The following is a 20,610-nucleotide window of genomic DNA, read 5'->3' on the forward strand; positions in this document are numbered from 1 at the left end:
CGTGGGGTCCTCAGAACTGTCCCCCTGGGACAGCCCAGGAGGTGACAGATGCTGGGCCCGTGCCTGTCCCTAGCCCGGTGTCCATCTGTCTGTCCCTGACCCCATCGTTCCTTCCCCCCACGAGCACCACCCCGCCCCGTTCCAGCTCCACCATTTCACAGCACAAAGAGCCGGCCCGGCCCCGGCAGCTGCCGCTTTGTCCGCGGGGTCCCCGGGGCCGCGCCGGCCCGGCCCTCCCGGTGCGGGGCTGCGGGACACCCACGCCGGGGGCACCGGGACAGCCCCCGACCCCCCGCTCCGTCGGTGACCCCCCGGTGACGGGCTGGGCTCAGCCCCACGGAGGATCGGGGGGTCGCGGGGGTGTCCCGCGGCGCGGCCCCGGTGCGGGGGTGCTCCCCGCCGCCTCCACCCGCCCCCGCCACGGAGGGCCGCGGTCCCTTTAAATGGCGGCGCGTCCCCGGTGGCGGAGGGGGCGGCGGCGGCCGCTGACATCACGCGGGGCCGGGAGCACCTGCGCCCCGCCCGGCTCCGCCACCGGCACCGCAGCGCACCGGGCCGGGCGGGCACCGGGGCTGGTGCGGCCGCCCCCGCCCCCCCCAGGTACGCACCGCGCGGGACGGGCCCGGGGAGCGGGACACCGGGACCCCCCGGGACCCCCGTGGGGCTGAGATGGCTGTACCGGGACCCCCGGATCTGTACCGGGACCCCCTGAGACCGGTCCGGCTGGACGGGGACCCCCCCGCTCAGTACCGGGACCCCCCCACTCTCCCGGGAGGCGCCACCGGGGGGGAACCCCCGCACCGGCCCCCCCCTGCCCCGCACCGGGCGGGGATCCCCCCCCGCTCCCCAGCGGCCGCACCGGGACAGCCCCCCCCGCACCGGGACCCCCCTCTCCCCCCGCCGCCCCCGCGCCCGGTGTCGCCCCCGGTCCCTGCGCAGCGCGGCCCGGCCGGTGCCGCGTGACGTCACCGGGGATCCCGGGGGCCAGCGCGGGCGGGGGGGGCCCGGCGGGCCCGCGGACCAACCGGGGGGCGTCGGGGCCCGGCAGAGTCCCGGGCCCGGGCCCGCCGCGCCGCCGTTCTCGGGGGGGTCGCACCGGGGCTGCGGGGGACGAGCGGAGAACGATCGGGGGAGCGGAGAGGGGGAGCGGGGGGGGAAAGGCGGTCCCGGGGGTGCCGGTGCCGGGCGGGGCGGCCCCGGGGGGAGCGGGGGGTGCCGCAGCCGGGGGTGGGGGGGGCGGCCCCGCGTGGGGATTCCCCCCGCCCTGACCCCGCCGGGGGCGGGGATCCCCCTCCCACGTGGGCGCGCGCTCCCGCCCCCGGTGACGCCACGGCGGCGCCGCTCCCGGTGACGCCACTGCGGCCGCCGTGACGTGCCGGGGGGGCGGGCGGGGGGGGCCGGGACGGGACGGGGGCGGTCCCGGGACCGCCCGGCGGCGCGAGGCGCTTCCTGCCGCGGCCGCAGGTTCGGCTCCGCGGCCCGGCCCCGGTACCGGAACGGAGCGGAGCGGAGCGGCCCCGGTCCGGCCCGGTGCGGCGGAGGGGCCATGCCGAGCCGTCCCCCGCCCCGCGCTGCCTGAGCCGGGCCCGCGGCACCGCCTGCCAGGTGCGGGGGGTGTGCGGGGGGTCGCGGGGGGCGGGCGGTAACGGGCCGTTAACGGCCCGGGCGGGGGGGGGGGCATTCGGTTGCGGCAGTTGCGGCCCCGCGGCGGCGGCACCGGGAGAGGCGAAACCTCCCCTCGCTCCCCTTTCCTGACCTCGGTGAGACGCCGTCCTGTCCCCCGCTTCCTCCTGCGCATCCCGGTTCCACGGCCCCCCGCGTTACCGGCGCCCCCAGACCCCCCCGAGCCCCTCCCGGTGCGGCGGCCGAGGGCCTGGACCCACGGGGAGCCCCAGCCCCTGTCCCCGGTGGCCGGTGCGGTTCTCCCGCATCCCCGTCCCGGAGGCCGGGGGGAGCCCCCTCGCCTCCGTCACCGCCCCTTCGTGTCCCCCCCTCCCGCACCCGCCGGGACCGGGACCCCCCTGCGGCGGCGGGAGGCGGCGGGAGCCCCCCCGGGACCCGGCGGGGGGGCTCCGGGGTGGGGGGATGTCCTTGCCGCAGGAACCGGGGGGTCCCCGCCGAGCGCGGGGGGTGCCGGTCCCGTGTCCCCCCGTGTCCGTCCCCGCAGGAAGTGGCCGGGAAATGGCAGCCGGTTGTTGCGTGTCGTTGTTTTTGAAACGTCCTTTTTAATCAGGTCGCGTCACGCTCCCGGGGCCTCCCGGTGCCACCGGGCCGGGGGGGCCGCAGGGCCGGGGGGGGCCGAGCTCCCTGCCCAGGGAATGGCACCGGCTCCTCGGCACCGACAGCCCCCCCGGCCCGGAGCTCTGTGCCCCCCGTCCTGGCTCCCGGGGCAGTCCTGCCCCCCCCCGTGGCCCCCCCGGAATCCCGGGGCCTGTGGGTGCTGCTGCCACCGGGTTTGACACCCGGGCGAGCGTCGCTGCCCCTTGGGCCGTGCCCGGTGCGGTGGGAGCCGGGGGTCAGCCCCGGGGTCATCACCCCCCTCTGCCCCCGCCTCGTCACCCACCACCCCACGTCCCCACGGTGCTGCCATGCCGAGGCTCCTGCCCCCCGCCCTCCCCACCTCACCCAGCTCCTGTTTTGTGCCGTGGCCCAGTTTTGGCAGCTCCACACTCGGTGATGGGGGGGAGCGGGGCCGTGGGAGCCCCAGCCTGGCTGGGAGGCCGTGGATGGCCGTGGATGGCCTGTGTCCACACTGCACCTGGTGCTGGCTGAGCTCTCAGCGGTGCCAAGGGCAGCTCTGGCATCCTCAGGGCCTGGGCTGTCCCTGGAGCGTGGGTGACATTCCCACTTCCCAGCTTTTATTTTCTCCCGGCCCCTCCCCACCCTGGTGAGTGCCCACTCCATCCCAGTCCATCCCAGTCCATCCCAGTCTGCGGTGCTGACCTGCAGCCACCACCTGCCCGGTTCTGGCACATCCCTTTGCCGCCTCCTCTGACCTCCAAAGCCACGTTCCCGGCCGGTGCATCACACGCGGGGTGGGACCGGAAAGGCTTTTCCTTATCCAGCCCCACCGTGGCCTCTGTCCCCGTGCCAGCCGGGGGTCCCCGCTGGGGTCAGGGCAGGGCCAGCCCCCCACTCAGGGCTCGGGGAGGGGGTGGCTGCGGGGCCATCCCGGGATGTCCGGGAGCGCCGTGTGTGTGGCAGCAGCTGCGTCACCGCCCATACGGGTTTCTCTGGAGGATGAATCACCGGTGGCCCCGGCCGGGCTCGGTGGCCCCTCCGGCCCCTGCCAGGGCACCAGCTGAGGCGGGCGAGGGTGTGATGAAATCCGGGTTTCGACACGGGCCGTGCCACGAGCCGCTGCTGAAGCGCCGAGCGCGGCAGCCTCGGCCCTTTCGGAGAGGTTTGGCACCACGCACGACCGGGAGGTGCCGGCGGTGGCAGCCCCTGAGGGTGTCCCTGTGGGTCCCTGCCAGATCTCCCACCTCGTCTGCTGGGCTTGCAGGGCCTCGGCTGCCCCGTGCCGGGATCCCCTCAGGCCGTGCCAGTGGCACAGCGGGGTCCCATCCTGGGGCTGGACCCCCCCAGAGCCCTCCCTGTGGGCTCTGCTTTGAGGAACCATTTGCTGTTCTGGGGTGATGAAGGTCACCAGGCCCCTGCATATCCCTCCACCGGGGCTCCAGCTCCTCCTTGCTCCGTTGGGATCCGGCCTCAGATCCTGGAGCTGTGCCTGCGGGATGGGGGTGGGATCTCCTCCCACTGAGGGGGATGGCAGCGGTGGGGACACCACAGAGTCATCCCTGTGCCAGGAGCTCTGGGCTGTCCTGGGACCGCAGGGGTCATGGAGTTGCTCTGGGGGGGTCCCTGTGGGTCCTTGGCTGGGAGCCCCCTCGAGATGGCAGCACCAGGGAGCCGAGTGCCCGAGTTTGATGCAGGCAGGCGGCACAGGGTGATCACATCTTGGTGGTGGCTGTCCCTGGGGACACTGGAGCACGGTGACAAGCTGTGCTCACACAGGTGGCAGCTCATCCAGCCCAGGGTGGCAGGGCCTGGGCCAGTCCTGGGGGACTTTGATGTCATTCCTGACCCTCCCAAGCACTTGGGTTGGGAGATGGCAGGGAGTGGGAATGGAGGGTCCAATACTCCCGTGGCTCCCACCATGGTTGGCAGGACTGGGTGGTCACCATGCTGGCAGCACTGGAACCTGCCAGCGACTGACCCTGGTGCATCTTGTCCCCTGTGCAGAAATGGAAACAAACAACCATTTTAACTTCACTGGCCTTTCCTCTGCACCTGCTGCCTCAGGACCGAAACCCACGCCTGCCTCAGGGGACAACCCCTTCACCCACAGCTCCCCGCTCGGCTTCCCCCCCCAAGGGAAAAGTGAGTGACCCCGCGGGGATGGGGACGGAGGGGCTGCAGGGGTGGGGGGGCCATGGGGATGGAGAGGCCAATGGGGATGGAGGGGCTGTGGGGACGGAGGGGCTGCAGGGGTGGGGGGGCCATGGGGATGGAGGGGCTGCAGGGATGGAGGGGCTGCAGGGATGGGGGGACCATGGGGACGGGGGGGCCATGGGGGTGGAGGGGCCGTGGGGACGGGGGGGCTGCAGCAGCTCCCGTGCCCGGGGCCAGGGCCGGGGTCTGCGCGTGCCCGGCGTCGCCTTGGCCTAGAAAAGCAGCTGCGCCGGCACAGGGTCTGTGCGTGGATTTGGCCGGTCAGCTGATCCGGCACAGCCCTGCCAAGCACTCGGCTAATCCCTGGCGTCCTGCGGCGCTCGGCCGGTGCCGGCGGAGCCCGCGGCAGAGCCGGTTTGGTGAACGGGGATGGTGCAACCCCCCGGCTCCGTCCAGGCACGGAGAGCACCGGCACCAGGGCGGGGGGTTGGCACCCGCCAGGACGGGGTGTTTGTCCATCCTCAACCCTCTGGCCAAGCACTGGCAGGGCCTGACACGGACAGACCCCACCCGCTGACCCCGCTGTCCCTCTGCCCCCGCAGGTCTGAACGGGGGCATGAATGTCAATGGCTTCTCTACTGTATCGCACCCCGGTACTTCAGGGACATTCCCGCCCGGCTCGGTGCCCGCCGGCTCCCAACCCCTCCGCACCTACGACTGCCTCTGGGACTACGCGGCCTACGCGCCCGCCAGCAGCCTCAAGGACGGGGGCCCGCCCGCCCTCGGACAGTTCCCGCTCAACGGCGTCGCCGGGGGGTCCCGGCCGCCGTCCCCGGGCCACGGCACCAACCTGCGGGTGGCCGGGCAGGAGTTCTGGGGCAACGGCACCGCCGGGCCCATGGGGCTGAACTTCGACTCGCAGGAGCTTTACGACTCCTTCCCCGACCAGAGCTTTGAGCTGATGCAGAACGGGCCCGACGGCTTCTACGCGGCGGGTCAGCCCTCGCCCATGCTGGGCTCTGACACGCAGCCCTTCCCGCTGCCCCCGGAGGAGCCGGGCCCCGGCCAGGGAGACGCCGGCGGCGCCGCCAAGGAGATCCCCATCGCGGAGAACGGGGGTGGGCTGGTGGGCAGCCAGGAGCTGGAGGAGGCACAGCCAGGTAGGAGCCCGGGAGGGCTGGCAAAGCTCTGGGGTGCGGCGCTGCGGCCCCGGCAGGCAGGGCCTGGATCCTGCTGGCATTGGGCACCACATTCCCTGGGGAATCCCAGCCCCTCTGACCCGCCTGCCCCCTGTCCCAGGTGGGATTTGTCCCGTCACAGCTCGGAGCTGGTGTTGGATCTTGCTAAACCAGGCCAGACGCAGCCCGGGGCGTCACCAGCCGGTGCTGTGGGAGGGCTGGGTGTCCCGGTGTGGGGAGCAGGGATGGCCTGTGCTGGGGATACCCTGTCACCGTCACATCCCACCACCTCAGGCTCCATTCTCTGTCGGTTGTTCCCTTTAGACCTGAAGATCTGCAGCTACAACGGGGCTGCTGCCGGCGCAGTGCCGCTCGGGCAGGAGGGGCCTGTCCTGGCCCCCGGCGCAGGCAGCGGGTGCCTGGGGGACGCGTCGCCCATCGCCCCACGGCTGGAGGACTCCCACATCCTCAGTGAGGACCCCCTGGAGCCCTTCGAGTCCCTGGCCAGAGGTAGGGAGGTGTTGGGGACGTGGTGCTGGGGGCTGTGGTGGGCAGGACCGGGGCAGGGGGCCCGGCCGTTCCTGGCCGCGGTGCCCGGGAAGCAGCGCCGGCCCCTGTGGGTGCCCTGGGTGCGGTGGCTGTGGCCGTGGCTGTGGTTTTGGCTGTGGCTGCGGCAGTGGAGGAGGCGATGCTGCTGCTGCTGATGGAGGTGGTGGCCGTGGCCTCCCCCGGCGGGCAGGGGCGGGCCCGCGTCCCTCCCGCCTGCGCTCCCGGCCTTTCCCTGCCTTTCCCTGTCTTTCCCTGCCTTCCTTCCCGGCCTTCCCAGCTCCGTGACGAGGCTGTTACTCAGCGCCTGAACTTCCGCGCTGGTGAACATCACCAGCCACGGCCATTTTGGGCTCCTCCGCTTCCCAGAGGAGGGGGCGGGGCTGGGGGGGGCCCAAACCCCTTTAACCCCTCTGCTGCCGGAGCCTTTTCAGCCAGACCCCCCCGCCCTCCCCCGGGAGCGGAGATGAGGGTCCGCACACCCCCGACCCTGGTGCTCACCCCCCTCCCCAGACCCCGGCACCGGCGACCTCTACACCATGGACGACTCGCAGCTGGTGAGCGACAAGTCGTCCCTGGAGGAGCCCCCCGACCTGGCTGCCAGCCCCCCCCTCCACGCCAGCCCCTTCAGCCTGCTGCCCGCCAGCCCCCCGCCCGCCCCGCTGCTCGAGGGCCCCGGCTCGCCCGCCCTGCACGGTACGTGAGAGCCCGGGATGGGCAGAGCGGGGACCCCCACGCTGGGGGTGTCACCCCTCTGCCTCCGTGGGCACCCCACGTGTGCCGGTGGGGGATGAACCAGCGCTGGTACCACTGCGTGACCCCCACGGCAGGGCCACGGGGGGGTCACGCCAGGGTACCAGCGCTCGGTTCATCCCCCACCCCGGCACAGCCCGGTGTCCTGGGCGGAGCAGGAAAGGCTCCGCTGACGTCCCTGCCCTCGGCTCCACAGACGGCAGCAGCGTCCACCTGAACAGCGGCAGCCACACGGGGCTGGGGGGGTCGGGGTCCCTGGAGCTCGACCCCCCGCTGGAGCCGGAGTCCCCGGCCCCGTCTGCAGAGGAGGAGGAGGAGGAGGAAGAGCAGGAGGAGGAGGAAGAGGCCGCCGACAGCTGCCCGGAGACTTCGGCCGCACCAGAAGGAGAGAGCGAGGAGGCGGCTCCGCTGGGCGCCTCGGCGGCAGGTACGGCCGGGAGCCCCCCCAGTGCCCCCCAAGTGTCCCCCGTCGGCTGGCACAGCCCAGCCCAGCGTCCTGTCCCTGTCCCCTCTCCGCAGGGGATGTCCCTCGCCGGCGCATCGCCACGCAGGAGGAGGTTCGCTTCCCGCTGCAGCACGGGTACGTGTGGGGTGACGTGTGCCCTGCCCCTCCTGCTGTGCTGCCCCCCACACTGACCCCCTCCTGGACACCATCCTGCCCCTGGCACTGCCCCTTCTCCATCCTGCTCCTGTCCACGTCCCCTTTCCATTCTGTCCCTGACGCTGTCCCCCTCTCCCTGTCCCCTGCCCATCCTGCCCCACATCCCCCCCCCAGTCCTGCCCCACATTCCCGGGCTGACGCTCCCTGTGCCCAGGTGGAGGCGGGAGGTTCGGATCAAGAAGGGGAACCACCGCTGGCAGGGTGAGACCTGGTACTACGGGCCCTGCGGGAAGAGGATGAAGCAGTTCCCAGAGGTGATCAAGGTACAGTCCTGTGGGGGGAGCAGGGTGGGGGCTGCCCTGGGGTCCTGGTCCTTCACAGGCCCCCCTGAGCCCCTGACTGAGCTGATGGATGTGGCTGTGAGCCCAGAGTGCCGAGAACTCACAGCCTTCCTCCTCCTCCTCCTCCTCCTCCTCCTCCTCCTCCCCCAGTACCTGAGCAGGAACATGGTGCAGGACGTGAGACGTGAGCATTTCAGCTTCAGCCCCCGGATGCCGGTGGGAGACTTCTATGAGGAGCGGGACACGCCAGAGGTGGGTCTGGGGGCAGCCGAGCCCCCCTGTGACCCCCAGCCCCGCGCTGTGCCGGGGTGACCCTGACCTGTGGCTCTGCAGGGTGTGCAGTGGGTGAGGCTGAGCCCCGAGGAGATCCCCGGGCGCATCCAGGCCATCACGGGCAAGCGCGGGCGGCCCCGCAACGCCGAGAAGGCCAAGCCCAAGGAGCCACCGGCCGCCAAGCGGGGCCGGGGCCGCCCGCCCAAGGTCAGGATGGTGGATTTGCTGAGCAAGACGGACGCGCGGCTGCTGAAGAGGCTGGAAGCACAAGGTACCCCCTGCCCGGCCCCACCGGCTCGGGGGGGTTGGCACAGCCCCTCACAGCCTCCCCCCAGTGGGACCTCAGTGCCTGGTCCATCTATGCCCTTCCTTTCTTCCCCTCCAGAGGTGCTCAGCGATGAGGACAAGCTGAAAATGAGTAAAATCAAGAAGAAAATGAGACGGAAGGTGCGAGCGTGTGGCTCGGGGTGGGCGCTGGGGCTCCTCGGGTCCAGGGTGGGGGTCTCCCTTGTGTGGGGGGGTCTCTGGATCTCTAAGTGGGTCTCATCTCCCCAGGCCAAGAACAAGCAGAAGCAGGAGGCCAAAGCCCCCAGGGCCAAGGAGACCAAGAAGAAGCCTAAGGTGGGTCCGTGGGTACAAGGGGACCAGGGAGAGGGAGGAGCTGGAAGATGAAGATGGATTTTTCCCCCCTTTCCTTTTCTCCCCACACATCTGTGATGTGTCCCCAGGCCAAGGAGAAGAAGGGGAAGCCAGAGAAGGGCAAGGACAAGGCTCGGCCCAAGGAGAAGAAGGGCAAGGGGGCTCGGAAGGCAGACAAGGGGCTGGTGGCCCAGCGGCGCCTGGAGGAGCGGCAGCGGCAGCAGCTCATTCTGGAGGAGATGAAGAAGCCCACGGAGGACATGTGCCTGGGGGACCACCAGGTGGGCTGGGCCGGGGGGCTCGGTTGGGTCACACCGGTGAGCCGATGGCTGGCCCTGACCCCCCCCCTCTTCTTCCCCGCAGCCCCTTCCAGCCTTCTCCCGCATCCCGGGGCTCGTCCTGCCCAGCCGCGCCTTCTCCGACTGCCTGACAGTCGTGGAGTTCCTGCAGAGCTACGGCAAAGTGCTGGGCCTGGACCCCACTCGGGACGTGCCCACGCTGGGCGCGCTGCAGGAGGGGCTGCTGGGGGTGGGCGCCGGGGCCGGGCAGCTGCAGGACCTGCTGGTGCGGCTGCTGCAGGCGGCCATCTACGACCCCGGGCTGCCGCCCTACTGCCAGGTGAGACGGCCCTGACCTGCCCTTTCCCCATCCCCTTGCCTTTTCTGCCCCTCTCTTTCGTTTTTTCTCCCTCCTCTTTCCGTTTCTCCCCTTCCCCTTTTTCCCCCTCCCTGACTGGTGTTGTCAGGAAGGGGGGCCCAGATTTGGGAGGTGCTGCTCTCACTGCAGCCCCCTGTGCCCAGCCAACTCCTGACCCCCAGCAGCCCTTGGGGTGCCCTCAAGTCTCACCTGCTGCAGAGACCCTGCCTGGGACACCCCTGGGTTTGCTCCCGCTTGGGTTCCTGGCCTGGTTTTCCCAGCCGTGGGGTCCTGCCTTCACCCCCTCCTGGCAAATCCCCCGTGGGGGCAGGAAGTGACTCCCCAACCCCTCCCGCTCTGCTCTCCCCAGTCCCTGAAGATCCTGGGGGAGAAGGTGTCGGAGATCAGCCTGAACCGTGACACCGTGTCCGAGATCCTGCGCTGCTTCCTGACGGCGCATGGGGCGGGCGCGGAGCTGTGTGAGGGGCTGCGCACCAAACCCTTCCAGGCGCTGCCCCCGGAGTGGAAAGCTGCCATCCTGGTCTTCCTGGTGAACGAGCTCAACAGCAGTGCCCTCATCATCAGGTGAGCCTGGGTGGGGGGCACGAACATCCTCTGGCCCCCTGGAGCGGGTCCCACTCCCCCCCCAGAGCTGCCCAGTGCACCCACCCCGCCCTGTCCTTGCAGTGAGATCGACAAGACCCTGGAGAACATGTCCAACTACAGGAAGAACAAGTGGATCATCGAGGGCCGCCTGCGCAGGTGGGTGGGGAGGGGCTGCACCCCCAGTGCGTGTGGCTGGGAGGGGGCACCGAGACCCCCACCTGTGACCCCCTGTCCGGCGCTGAGGGGTCTCGGGGTGGCATTGCCAGCGGTGGGGTGTGAGCAGGTGCCTCTGGGGCAGTGGGGGTGGGCAGAGGGACAGGAGTCAAACAGCTCCGCTGTGTCCTGGCAGGCTGAAGGTCGCCCTGGCCAAGAAGACGGGCCGTCCCGAGTCGGAGATCACGGGCCTGGAGGACGGACGGCGCCGGCGCAGCTCCCGCCTGACCGAGGACACGGGCCTGGAGATGGAGGAGGAGGAGGAGAGCCGGGGACGGAGATCCCGCCGGGAGGAGGAGGTGGGGTGGTTTGGGGTTGGGGGACAGAGGTAGGGGTGCCACTCTTGGGGGTCTCTCCCTGACGGATCCATCCCTTCCCCAGGCCGACACGTCCGCGTCCAGCGTCCCGGAGCTGGAGCGGCAGATCGAGAAGTTGGCCAAGGTGAGCGGGCTGGTGGAGGGCTGGGGGTTCAGCCCTGCTGGGGGGCTGCAGCCCCCTCACCGCCCCCCACTCTCCCCACAGAGGCAGATGTTCTTCCGCAAGAAGCTGCTCCATTCCTCCCAGACGCTGCGAGCGGCTTCCCTGGGCCAGGACCGGTACCGGCGGCGCTACTGGGTCCTGCCCCACCTGGGCGGCATCTTCGTGGAGGGCGCGGAGGGTGAGCGGGGAAGGGGCTTTTGGGGGTTCCCAGCCGGGAGAGGACCCCGCATCTCACCTCCTCCTCCTCCTCCTGCCCTCGCAGCGGCTGAGCCGACGCCCCCGGAGCCCCCCGAGGAGAAGGTGCCCCCCCACGTGTCCCCGGTGAAGGAGGAGCCGGCGGACGTGCCCGTCCCCAGCCGGACGAGCTGCCCGACCTCCCGCGCCCGGGGCCGGCCCAGGAAGAGCAAAGAGGAGCTGGCACAGCACTGCGGACCCCGACCCACCCCCGTCAACGGGGTCCTGGAGGAGCCGGAGCCCCTGGGGCAGAGCCAGCACGACCTCAGCCAGTCCGCCTTCCTCTCCTGGCTGAGCCAGACCCAGTCGTCCCTGCTCAAGGACTCCGTCCTCACCCCGGCCAGCAGCCCCGGCAAGGGGGACGCGGGGCTGCCGCCACTCGAGGCCCCCTCAGATCCCACGGAGGAGGAGTTGGAGGAGGAAGAGGAGGAGAGTGCCCCGGAGGCTGTGGAAAAGCGGGGGCCCTGGTTCAACCTGCTGCCCCGGACGCCCTGCGACGACCGAGCCCCCCTCGCTACCTCCTCGGCCGAGCCCTCCCCACAAGCCCCTGCTGTGCCCCCCCGCAGCCAGACCCACGGGGACCCCCCCAAGGGCTCACCCCAGCAGGTACCACACGGGGAGGCTGCACTTGCACCCCAGGCTGGGGGGCTGTGTCGGGAGGGGGGTTCTCCCTGGGTGGCTGTGGGGAGTGTGGGGGGCCCTCAGCCTGGGCACTGGGCACCCCCAGGGTGGGGGACAGGCTCGGGGTTGGCACGTGGAGCTCAGCCGAGCTGCCCCCAGTCCTCTGGGCTGTGAGCTGGTGGGAAGGGAAACAGCTCCAAGGCTGGGGGGGTTGCGGGACTGGGGACCAGGGGGGCTGCAGAATGAGGGCCAAGGCTCAGGGGGTGTGTCTGGCTCTCCTGACACCCCCGTCTCACCCAGCTGAACGGCCTCCCCACGGACGACCCCGCGGCTCCCCTGCTCGCTTCCACGCCGGTGCACGCCGGGCCCAGGGCCCACGGCGCCTGCCCCCGGAGCCGGGGCAACCCGGAGAAGCTCCAGGACGTGCCGGGACAGCCCAAGCGCCGAGGGCGACCCCCCACCAAATTCTTCAAGCAGATTGAACAGAAATACTTGACGCAGCTGACGGAGCAGCCCGTGCCCCCCGGTGAGAGCCCGGGACCCCCAGGGCGGGCGGTGCCGGTGCCCTGGCACGGTGCTGAGCCCTGGCACTGCCTTGCAGAGATGCAGAGCGGCTGGTGGTGGCTGCGGGACCCCGAGGAGCTGGAGGCCGTGGCCCGGGCGCTGCACCCGCGTGGCATCCGGGAGAAGGCCCTGCACAAGCACCTCACCAAGCACAAGGAGTTCCTGCGGGAGGTTTGCCTCCGGGCCACCACCGGTAAGGGCTGCCTGTGCCCCCGGGCTGGGGGCTGCCTGTCCCCCTCCCTGAGCCCACCCTCCATCCACCCAGACCCCTCTTCCACCCGCACCCCCAGGCCTGGGGGCCGCTGGCTGTCCGTCCCCTGAGCCCACCCTTCACCCCCCAGACCCCATCTTCCACCCGCGCCCCGAGGCGGCCGGTGCCGCCGTGTCTCAGGAAGCCCTGGCCCGGTGGTCGGTGATGGACAGAGCCTACGAGACCGACCTCGGCGTCCTGCAGTGGGTGGAGGAGCTGGAGCAGCGCGTGCTGATGGCTGACCTGCAGATCCGGGTGGGTGCTGGGGATGGTGGTTTTGGTGCCACGGTGACCTCCCCCCCACTGAACCCCCTTTAACCCCCTCCCTCCCGCAGGGCTGGACGTGCCCCAGCCCCGACTCCACGCGGGACGACCTCCGGTACTGCGAGCACAAGGTGGAGCCGCTGGAGGACATCACGATCCGCTCCCGGCGGGACGGGCTCCCGCTACGCCGGGAACGCACCAACCCTCTGGATCTGGCCGTGCTCCGTCTCCTGGCGCTGGAGCAGAACCTGGAGCGCCGGTACCTGAAGGAGCCGCTGTGGCCGCTGCACGAGGTGGTGGTGGAGAAGGCGGTGCTGAGCAGCCCCGAGGAGCTGAGCCTGGGCCCCACTGAGATGTGAGTGACCAGCAAGCGGTGGGAGGCGCAGGCAGAGCAGGAGCCCCAGCTCTGGCTGAGCCCCCCAATCCCCCCCAGAGCCTACGAGATCACGCCGCGGGTGCGGACGTGGCGGCAGACGCTGGAGCGGTGCCGGAGCGCGGCCCAGGTGTCCCTGTGCATCTTCCAGCTGGAGAAATCCATCGCCTGGGAGAAGTCTGTGAACAGAGTGGTGAGACCCCGCTCCGGGGGGCGAGGCAGGGAGGGTCAGAGCCCCCTCCCCAGCCTGACCGAGCCTCCCCTCCCCACAGACCTGCCTCGTGTGCCGGCGCGGGGACGACGACGAGCACCTGCTGCTGTGCGACGGCTGCGACCGCGGCTGCCACCTCTACTGCCACCGGCCCAGGATGACCGAGGTGCCCGAGGGCGACTGGTTCTGCTCTGTCTGCGTGTCCCGGGTAGGTCCCCGGGCCGTCTCCCACCCGGCCGGGCCGGTGGTGACCCCGGGCTCGGCGTGACCCCCGTCTCCTCCCCACAGGCGGGGCAGTACCGGGACCCCGTCTCGCCCCGGCGGGGCAAGAAGCGGAAACGGGGGCGTCTCGGGGGGACCCCGGAGGAGGAGGAGGAGAACCCGCGGCGCCGCCCGGCCTTGCGCCGCCGAGAGGGGCTGCCCGTGCCCCGGTACCCAGGAGAGGGGCTGACCCCCACCAAACGGAGGGGAGCGACCCTGCGGGGCCAGCCCAGCGACCTCACCTTCTGCGAGTGAGTGGGGCCGGGGGGGCGCAGGGAGGGGGCTCGGGCCGTGCCCCCGGGGGCTCCCCCTGACCCTGCTGCTCCCCCAGGATCATCCTGATGGAGATGGAGTCGCACGAGGACGCGTGGCCCTTCCTGGAGCCCGTGAACCCCCGCCTGGTCCCCGGCTACCGCAAGATCATCAAGAACCCCATGGACTTCGCCACCATGCGCACGCGGCTGCTGCGGGGAGGGTGAGCGGGGGGTCCCTCCTGGGGACTGGGGTCCCTTTCGGGCTGGCAGGGTCTCTTCCAGAGATGGGGGGTCCCTCGGGGGCTGGTGGGGGCCCTTCTGAGAATGGGGATCCATCCCGGGGTCCCTCAGGGGCCGTTGGGGTCTCTTCAGGGGCCGTTGGGGTCCCTCAGGGGCCGTTGGGGTCTCTTCAGGGGATGCAGTTCCCTCCTGGGGATGGGGCTCCTTTGGGGCTGACGGGGTCACTCCCGGGGATGGGGGTCCCGGTGGGGGCCATGGGGGTCCCCGGCCGCCCCCCACCCACCCTGTCCCCCCCCCAGGTACTCGAGCTCGGCGGAGTTCGAGGCCGATGCCCTGTTGGTGTTTGACAACTGCCAGACCTTCAACGAGGACGACTCCGCCGTGGGCCGCGCCGGCCACGCCATGCGCCGGTTCTTCCAGAGCCGGTGGGAGGAATTTTATCAGGGAAAACACGCTCCGAACCCGTGAGCGGGGGGCCAGCTGTGCCCCCCCCGTGCCCCCTTGGGGCTTGGGGTCCCCATCACCCCACGAACTGCCTCCTCTGGAGCTGCTCTCGCTGCCTGCTGATCCCACACGGGGGGTCTCGTCCCCCCTCACCCCCGGCAGCGTGAACGGGCCCCCCCAGCCCCGTGGCCCCTTCCCGCTGCCCGGTCTCCCCCCTCCCCCTGCCCCCATCCTGCCCAGACCCCCCCCCAGCCCCCAGCACCACCAACTCACAGACTGTGTAAGCCAAAAAGAAAAAAAAAAGAGGTGTTTTTTTTCTTTCTTTCTTTTAAATTAATTTTCTAATTAAGAACAGAAGCAGCCCCCCCCCCCACCCCCTCCCCAGAGGAGGGAGAGCCCCCACCCCCCCCAGAATATTTAAGATAGCAATAGTTTAGTGAATGTCCGAGCACTCCTGTGCAGCGTCTCATGCATTAACGGCCAGTAAAGTGGACTTAGCCCCCCCTCGCCCCCCACCCTGGCCGGGACCCCCCGCCCGCTCAGACACTTTACGGGGGGGGGGGCCCCCGGTGCAGCCCCCCTGCTGCCCTCGGACCCCACCTGGCTCCAGGGACCAAACTGGGGAGGGCCGGGGGGGCCCGGCACCCCTTTCCCTGCCTCCAGTCTCAGGAAGAGCCCGGCCCCCCCCTCCCCGGCACGAGGACCCCTGGGGCTGGGGGGGGTCCTGGCCGCCCCCCTGCCCCCGACTGAGATCCCTCAGGGACGCTACTGCAGGCCCGGGGGGGGGTCCGGCCCCCCGACCCCCCCCCCACCATGGACTTGAAGCCTCAGGCGGGTGTTGCCCCCCCAGACCTCACTGGGCTGGGGGGGGTTGCACTGGGTGGGGAGGGGTCCCCCCCCCGGCTGGGGGGGCCCGAGTTGGGGCAGGGGTCCCCCCCAGGTCCCCCCATGCTGTGGATGGCCCGGGAGGGGGCCAGGACCCCCCCGGCCCCCCCCGGCCAGGTTATTACGGGTACTCGCTCTGGGGGTTTGGGGCAGTTTTGGGGGTCCCGGCGCGTCCCCCCCGGCCCCACAGAGCACTGAAAACAACTCACCTACCTGGGCAGGGGGGTCCGGCCGCGCCCCCCGCCCCCCCCGTCTCAAAGTAGCCTTTTTTCTATCAGATAAACCTCAGAAACTTTTTATTTTATTTTATTTTTTTGCTTTGAACTAAGAGGTGATTTGAAGTCTATTTGAACTGACTTTATATTACGCATAAATATTTATATTTTATCTAAATAACTGCGCTGTAACGGACTTTTTTTGTGGTTTTAAGTCACGTTTCGGATCCGTCAGGTTTTTGTTCTTTTTTTTTTTCTTTCTTTTTTTTTTTTTTTCCGTCGTGGGAAAGTTTTCGGAGTCTCCGTATCGTTCTCGTGTTCGTTCAGTTGAAGTTGTCCCCCCTCCACCCCCCGGTTTGACACCCCGTTACCCCCACACCCCCCCCAGAAAGCCCCCCCTGGCTGGCACCCCCCCCTCGGGGGGGGGGGCTGGGGGGGAGCTGGGGGGGTTTTCTTTGCCCCCCTTCCCCCCCCCGGCTTGTGGCGTGGCTGTGGGAGCACCGTGTGCCCCCTCCCCGGAGCACCGTGTGTGTCCCCCCCCCGCTGCCTTTTCTATAACCAGCCGTTGTTGTTTTAGTGACTTTTTGATAATTGTACAGGTTTTTGTGAATTTAAATTTATTTCTTTCTATATTTTTAGGACCAATCTCGTTTTTAATAAGGTTTAGAGGGGGAAGGCGGCCCCTCCGCCCTCCTCGCTGTTGCCTGTTGATGTCCCCCCCCCTTCCCCTCCCCAACGAGTTGTAGGACCCCATCCCTGCCCCCCCCCCCCGCGTGTTTGCGTTCGAGAATAAACAACTCACGTTTGATAAAACACACGGTGGTCTGAGCCCTCTGGGGGGGGTTGGGACCCTTGAAGGGGGGGGGACTGGGATGGGTGGCCCTGGGTGGTGGGGGGCTGTGAGGACACCTAACCAGGGGCAGGGGGGGTCTTTTGGGGACCCCTGAGCTGGGGCTGGGATGGGGGGTCCTGGGTGATGGGAGGCTGGGGGGGGGCAGTTCTTTGGGGGCCCCTTTGCTCCCCCCACGACAGAGGCACATTTCTTTTTTTTCTTGCCTTTTATTTAAAAAAAAAAAAAAACAACCTCGAAGGGGGGGTCGGGGGGGGGTCGCGGGGGGGGTCGCGGGCGGGGGGGCGGGGGGGGCGGAGCGCGGAAGCAGGAGGAAGAAATACAAAACTAGAAACCTCTCGAGATCTTTAAAAAAAGCAACTTAAAAACCTGTACAAAATGCGCTACGTATAAATTAAAGGGGGCCGGGGGGGGCCCGGGGGGGGGGTTCTCGGCTTCTCCTCGGCAGCTCGAGCCCCCCCCTGAGCTGGTGGGACCCCAGTTCTCAGCCCTACCCCCCCCCTCAACCAGCAGCGGGGCGGGGGCTCAGCACGGGGGTCCCGACGCCCCCCCAGCCCCCTGTTGGGGGGGGCCGTTGTGGGTCTCCCTCTTTGGTTCCTTCCTTGGGGGGGTCGGTGCCCCCCGACCAAAGGGGCCGTGCCCGGGGGGGGCCGGGCAGTAGCAGCAACGGGGGGAGGTGGGTGATGGCTGGAAACCGGGGGCGGGGGGGCGTCACCCCCGGGGGGGGGCGGGGGGCGAAGAGCAGAAGCCCCCCGACCCCCCAGACAGGGCTGGGCGCCCCCCGAGCTGTGGGGGTGAGGTAGATGTGTGGCGGGGGGGTCCCGCTGCCCCGGGGGGGGCCCTGGGACCCCCCTGCGCTGGGGGGGCTGGAAGAACCGGGAGGCCCTGGGCAGAGCTGGGGGGGGGCACGGCGGGCCCCAGAGCTGGAAGCAAGTTGGGGGGTCGTGGGGGGCTGCCCCCCCCCCCAGTGGGGAGGGATGGACGGACAGACCCCCGGCATGGGGGGCGCGAAGCCTGGGGGGGCCGGGCTGCTCAGCACCCCCCGCGACCCCCCCAATCTTTGGGTTGCAGGAGCCGCCCCCGCGGGACCCCCTGATTGTCGTTGGGCGGGGGGGCACCGGGGGGGGCCGGGGACCCCCGGGGGGGGCGCGGGGGCTCTAAAGTGCCTGGTTGACCCTCGGGCGCCCGTCGAAGCTTGGGAGGGTTTGGGGGGGGGGGTTATTGCACTTGACCGACCCCCCCGGGGCAGGAATAGCGGGGGGGGGGAGATGGGGGCAGCATCCCCGGCCCTGCGGGGGGGCTGGTGCCCGGAGACTGGGGGTGGGGGGTCCACCATCACCCCCCACCCCGGGCCCCGAGCCGGGGGCACCGGGCAGCAGAAGGCACGGGGGGCACCGGGGCCGGCGGGGCCGCGGGCCCTGGAAGCACGAGGGGGGGGCGGCCGGGACCCCCCGGCCCCCCCGGGGCGGCGCAGCGGCTTTGCCTTTTCTTTTTTTTTTTTTTTCCCCTTTTTTTTTTCCTTTTTCTTTCCTTTTTTTTTCCTTTAGTTTTTTAGAAAACGCAGGAGGAAGAAAAAGCCCTCGAGGGCGGGGGGGTGGGGGGGGCAGAGGAGGTAGCGGGACCCCCTGCACCGGGATCTCTGGCACCAGGGCCCCCCCCGGGCTCAGGGACCCCCCCGGAGCCTTCCCCAGGCAGTGGGGGGGGGCAGCACCGGGCGGGGGTCCCGGCACAGCCCCCCGGGGGGCACGGGGTCCCTCAAGCCGGGCGAGGGTCCCAGTGCAGCCCTCCCAGGAGGTGGGTGGGGTCCCTCGGGCCGGCCCCCCCGCCGCTACTTGGGGTAGGGGTAGGGGAAGGCGCCGGGCTCGGACGGCGACTCGATGGGGCCGTGGGTCGGGGCAGCTCCGCCGTCCTGCGGGGAGGGGGTTAGTGGGCCCCCAAACGCTGCACCCCCAAATCCTGCTCCCCCAGAAACCCCCCCGAAGCCCCCCCCGGGCCCCCCCACTCACCTCCAGCGGGAGGGCCGGTGGCACAGGCGGGTACGGAGGGATGAAGGCTCCGGGCACGGCGGCGGCAGCGGGGACGTACTGGGGACAGCGGTGGTGTGGGTGGGGGGGGGTTCGGGGGGGCCGAGGAGGGGTCAGGGGGGTCAGGGGGGGTCTTACCGTGCCGGTGCTGCCCAGCGAGAGGTGGCCGAGCTGCTGGGCCAGGGGGGCCCACCACGGAGGGCTGGAGGGGGACGGCGTGTTCCACGGCGGGGGCCAGAACCGCGCCTGCACGGCTCCGTCAGCACGGGGGACAGGGGACAGGGGGGGACAGGGGACGGGGGGGGACCAGGGGGACAGGGGGACAGGGGACAGGGGGACAGGGGGGACGGGGGACAGGGGGACAGGGGAAGGATGGAGGGACAGGGGGACAGGGGGACAGGGGAGGGACAGGGGAGGGACAGGGGACAGGACCAGGGGGGGACACCGTGGGGACATGGTGGGGTCATGGGTGAGGACCTGGGGATTGAGGCCACCGGGACCCTGAGGGGAGCACAGAGGGACACAGGGTGGGGACACGGGGGCCATGGGGACACGGGGGGAGGGACACAAGGGGGACAGGGAGCCCCCAGAGTGGGGCTGGGGGGGCTGCTGGAAAGGGGCGTGCCTTGTCTAAAGTGGGTGTGGGTTTCTGGACAAAGTGGGAGGGGGCGCGCGTGGGTGGGGCCCTGGGCATAACTCCTGCACCCCCCTCCCACCTATCAGGGAGGGTCAGGTGTGGGCGTGGCACTGGTGGGGCCGCGTGCTCACCGTGGGCTGCACGAGGTAGGACTGGGGCATCCAGGTGGGGCCGTGGACCTGCGGGTGGGAGTAGATGGGGGGGCTCCCCTGAGCACCCCACCCCTCCCCAGGTGGGGACCCCCCCTCCCAGGACCCCCTGAGCCCCCATACCTGGTAGGAGGAGACGGGGGAGGGGCAGGTAGGGGGCCAGGGCGGCGGGGGGGAGCATCCGGCCGGGGGCCCAGCCCGTAGGGCGCCGGGTAGAACCTGCGGGGTGGGGGGTCAGGGCTGGGGGGGCCGCGGCCGGCAGCCCCCACCCGCCCGGGCCCGGGGGCCCCCCGGGGCACCCACCCGTTCTGCAGCGCCGTCGCGGGGTCGTAGGCCAAGGTCACGGTGCCCTGGGGGGGGAGAAGGGGTCAGCGCTGCCCTGCAGCCCCCCCGGCAGCCACAGGGTGTGACCCCCCCCCTTCCCAGGCCCCCCGGGCCCCCCCCTCACCGCGTCGCCATCCCGGGCCCAGGCTCTGCCGTTGGACACGAACTTGCCCTGGCTCTGCCGCTTCTTCTGCCCCCCCGTCAGCAAACTTGCACAGCAGCGGGTCTGGGGGGGCTTGGGGGGGGGCTGTCAGTGCCACTCGCCGGCCCACAGCCCCCCCAAAGCCCCCCTGAGCCCCCCCAGCCCACCTGGCACCCCCGGGGGGGTCTTGATGTACTTCCCGTTGAAGTGGGTGATGACGGCCTCGCACTTCTCCGTGGATTCCATCCTGGGGGGAGCAGGGCTGGGGCGGGGGCCACAACTGGGGCCCCCCCAGCTTTGTGTGCCCCCCCAGCACCCCTAGATATACACAACCCATCCTCCCGAGCCCCCCAAGCTCTGTGCACCCCCTCAGTGCCTCCCATCCTCTGGGGCCTCTCAAGGACCATGTTCCCCCCCTGAGCCCTGTGCAGCCCCCCCCCACCCCAACCTTATACACCCCCACCCTCCCAGACCCCCCCAGCTCTGTGCAGCCCCCCTAAGTCTATGCCCCCCCAGCGCTCCCCATCCTCCCGAGCCCCCCAGCACCACATCCCTCCCCCAGTGCTGTGGCAGCTCCAGGCACCTCCCACCCTCCTGGGCCCCCCAGTCCCACGCAGCCCCCAGCCCCATGTGCCCCCCCAGCATTTCCCTCCTCATGGGCCCCCCCCAGCCCCAAGCTCTGCCCCCTGCAGCCCCCCAGCCGAGCCCCCCCGGCCCCCCCATTACCGTGCAAAGCCCACCCCCCCGGCTGGCCCCGTGGGGGTCCCGCAGGATGCGGGTGGAGACCACCTGCCCGAAGGGCTTCAGCAGCGCCTCCAGCTCCTGCTCGTCCACGCCCAGCGGCAGGTTCGAGATGTACAGGTTGGTGGGTCCTGCTCCTGTTGCTGTGGGGGGGGTCAGGGGGCTGTGGGGACCCACAGAGGGGGGTCCCAGGGGGCTCGGGGGCTCGGGGGGTCCATACCTTGGCCATCTGCGCCTGCACCCCACTGGCCTTCAGCGCCGTCACA

General features: G+C 70.8%; 1 protein-coding gene across 5 annotated transcripts; it reads left to right on the forward strand.

Annotated features, from left to right (window-relative positions):
* Nucleotides 1-504: 504 nt before the first annotated feature.
* On the forward strand, nucleotides 505-16,292 carry BAZ2A (bromodomain adjacent to zinc finger domain 2A). 5 transcript variants are annotated; one of them, XM_064638929.1, is made up of 29 exons: nucleotides 1,481-1,605; nucleotides 4,246-4,383; nucleotides 4,998-5,555; nucleotides 5,898-6,083; nucleotides 6,633-6,815; nucleotides 7,069-7,299; nucleotides 7,392-7,452; nucleotides 7,688-7,796; nucleotides 7,965-8,066; nucleotides 8,148-8,358; nucleotides 8,473-8,534; nucleotides 8,643-8,708; nucleotides 8,816-9,007; nucleotides 9,090-9,344; nucleotides 9,733-9,947; nucleotides 10,050-10,124; nucleotides 10,318-10,480; nucleotides 10,563-10,622; nucleotides 10,704-10,839; nucleotides 10,924-11,501; nucleotides 11,817-12,042; nucleotides 12,118-12,273; nucleotides 12,422-12,585; nucleotides 12,666-12,949; nucleotides 13,028-13,160; nucleotides 13,240-13,386; nucleotides 13,467-13,690; nucleotides 13,771-13,914; nucleotides 14,233-16,292. In XM_064638929.1, the coding sequence occupies exons 2-29, from the start codon at nucleotides 4,248-4,250 to the stop codon at nucleotides 14,399-14,401; spliced, it is 5,226 nt and encodes a 1,741-aa protein (XP_064494999.1). In that variant the 5' UTR covers nucleotides 1,481-1,605; nucleotides 4,246-4,247; the 3' UTR covers nucleotides 14,402-16,292. The 5 variants fall into 5 exon arrangements, with proteins under 5 accessions (XP_064494998.1, XP_064494999.1, XP_064495001.1 ...); XM_064638928.1 differs by lacking the exon at nucleotides 1,481-1,605 and adding an exon at nucleotides 505-600 and having other exon boundaries at nucleotides 8,473-8,708; XM_064638931.1 differs by having other exon boundaries at nucleotides 8,473-8,708.
* The last annotated feature ends 4,318 nt before the right edge of the window (nucleotides 16,293-20,610 follow it).

The sequence above is a fragment of the Pseudopipra pipra genome, chromosome 30 (genome assembly GCF_036250125.1).
Source record: "Pseudopipra pipra isolate bDixPip1 chromosome 30, bDixPip1.hap1, whole genome shotgun sequence".
In the NCBI taxonomy this organism is placed as follows: domain Eukaryota; kingdom Metazoa; phylum Chordata; class Aves; order Passeriformes; family Pipridae; genus Pseudopipra; species Pseudopipra pipra.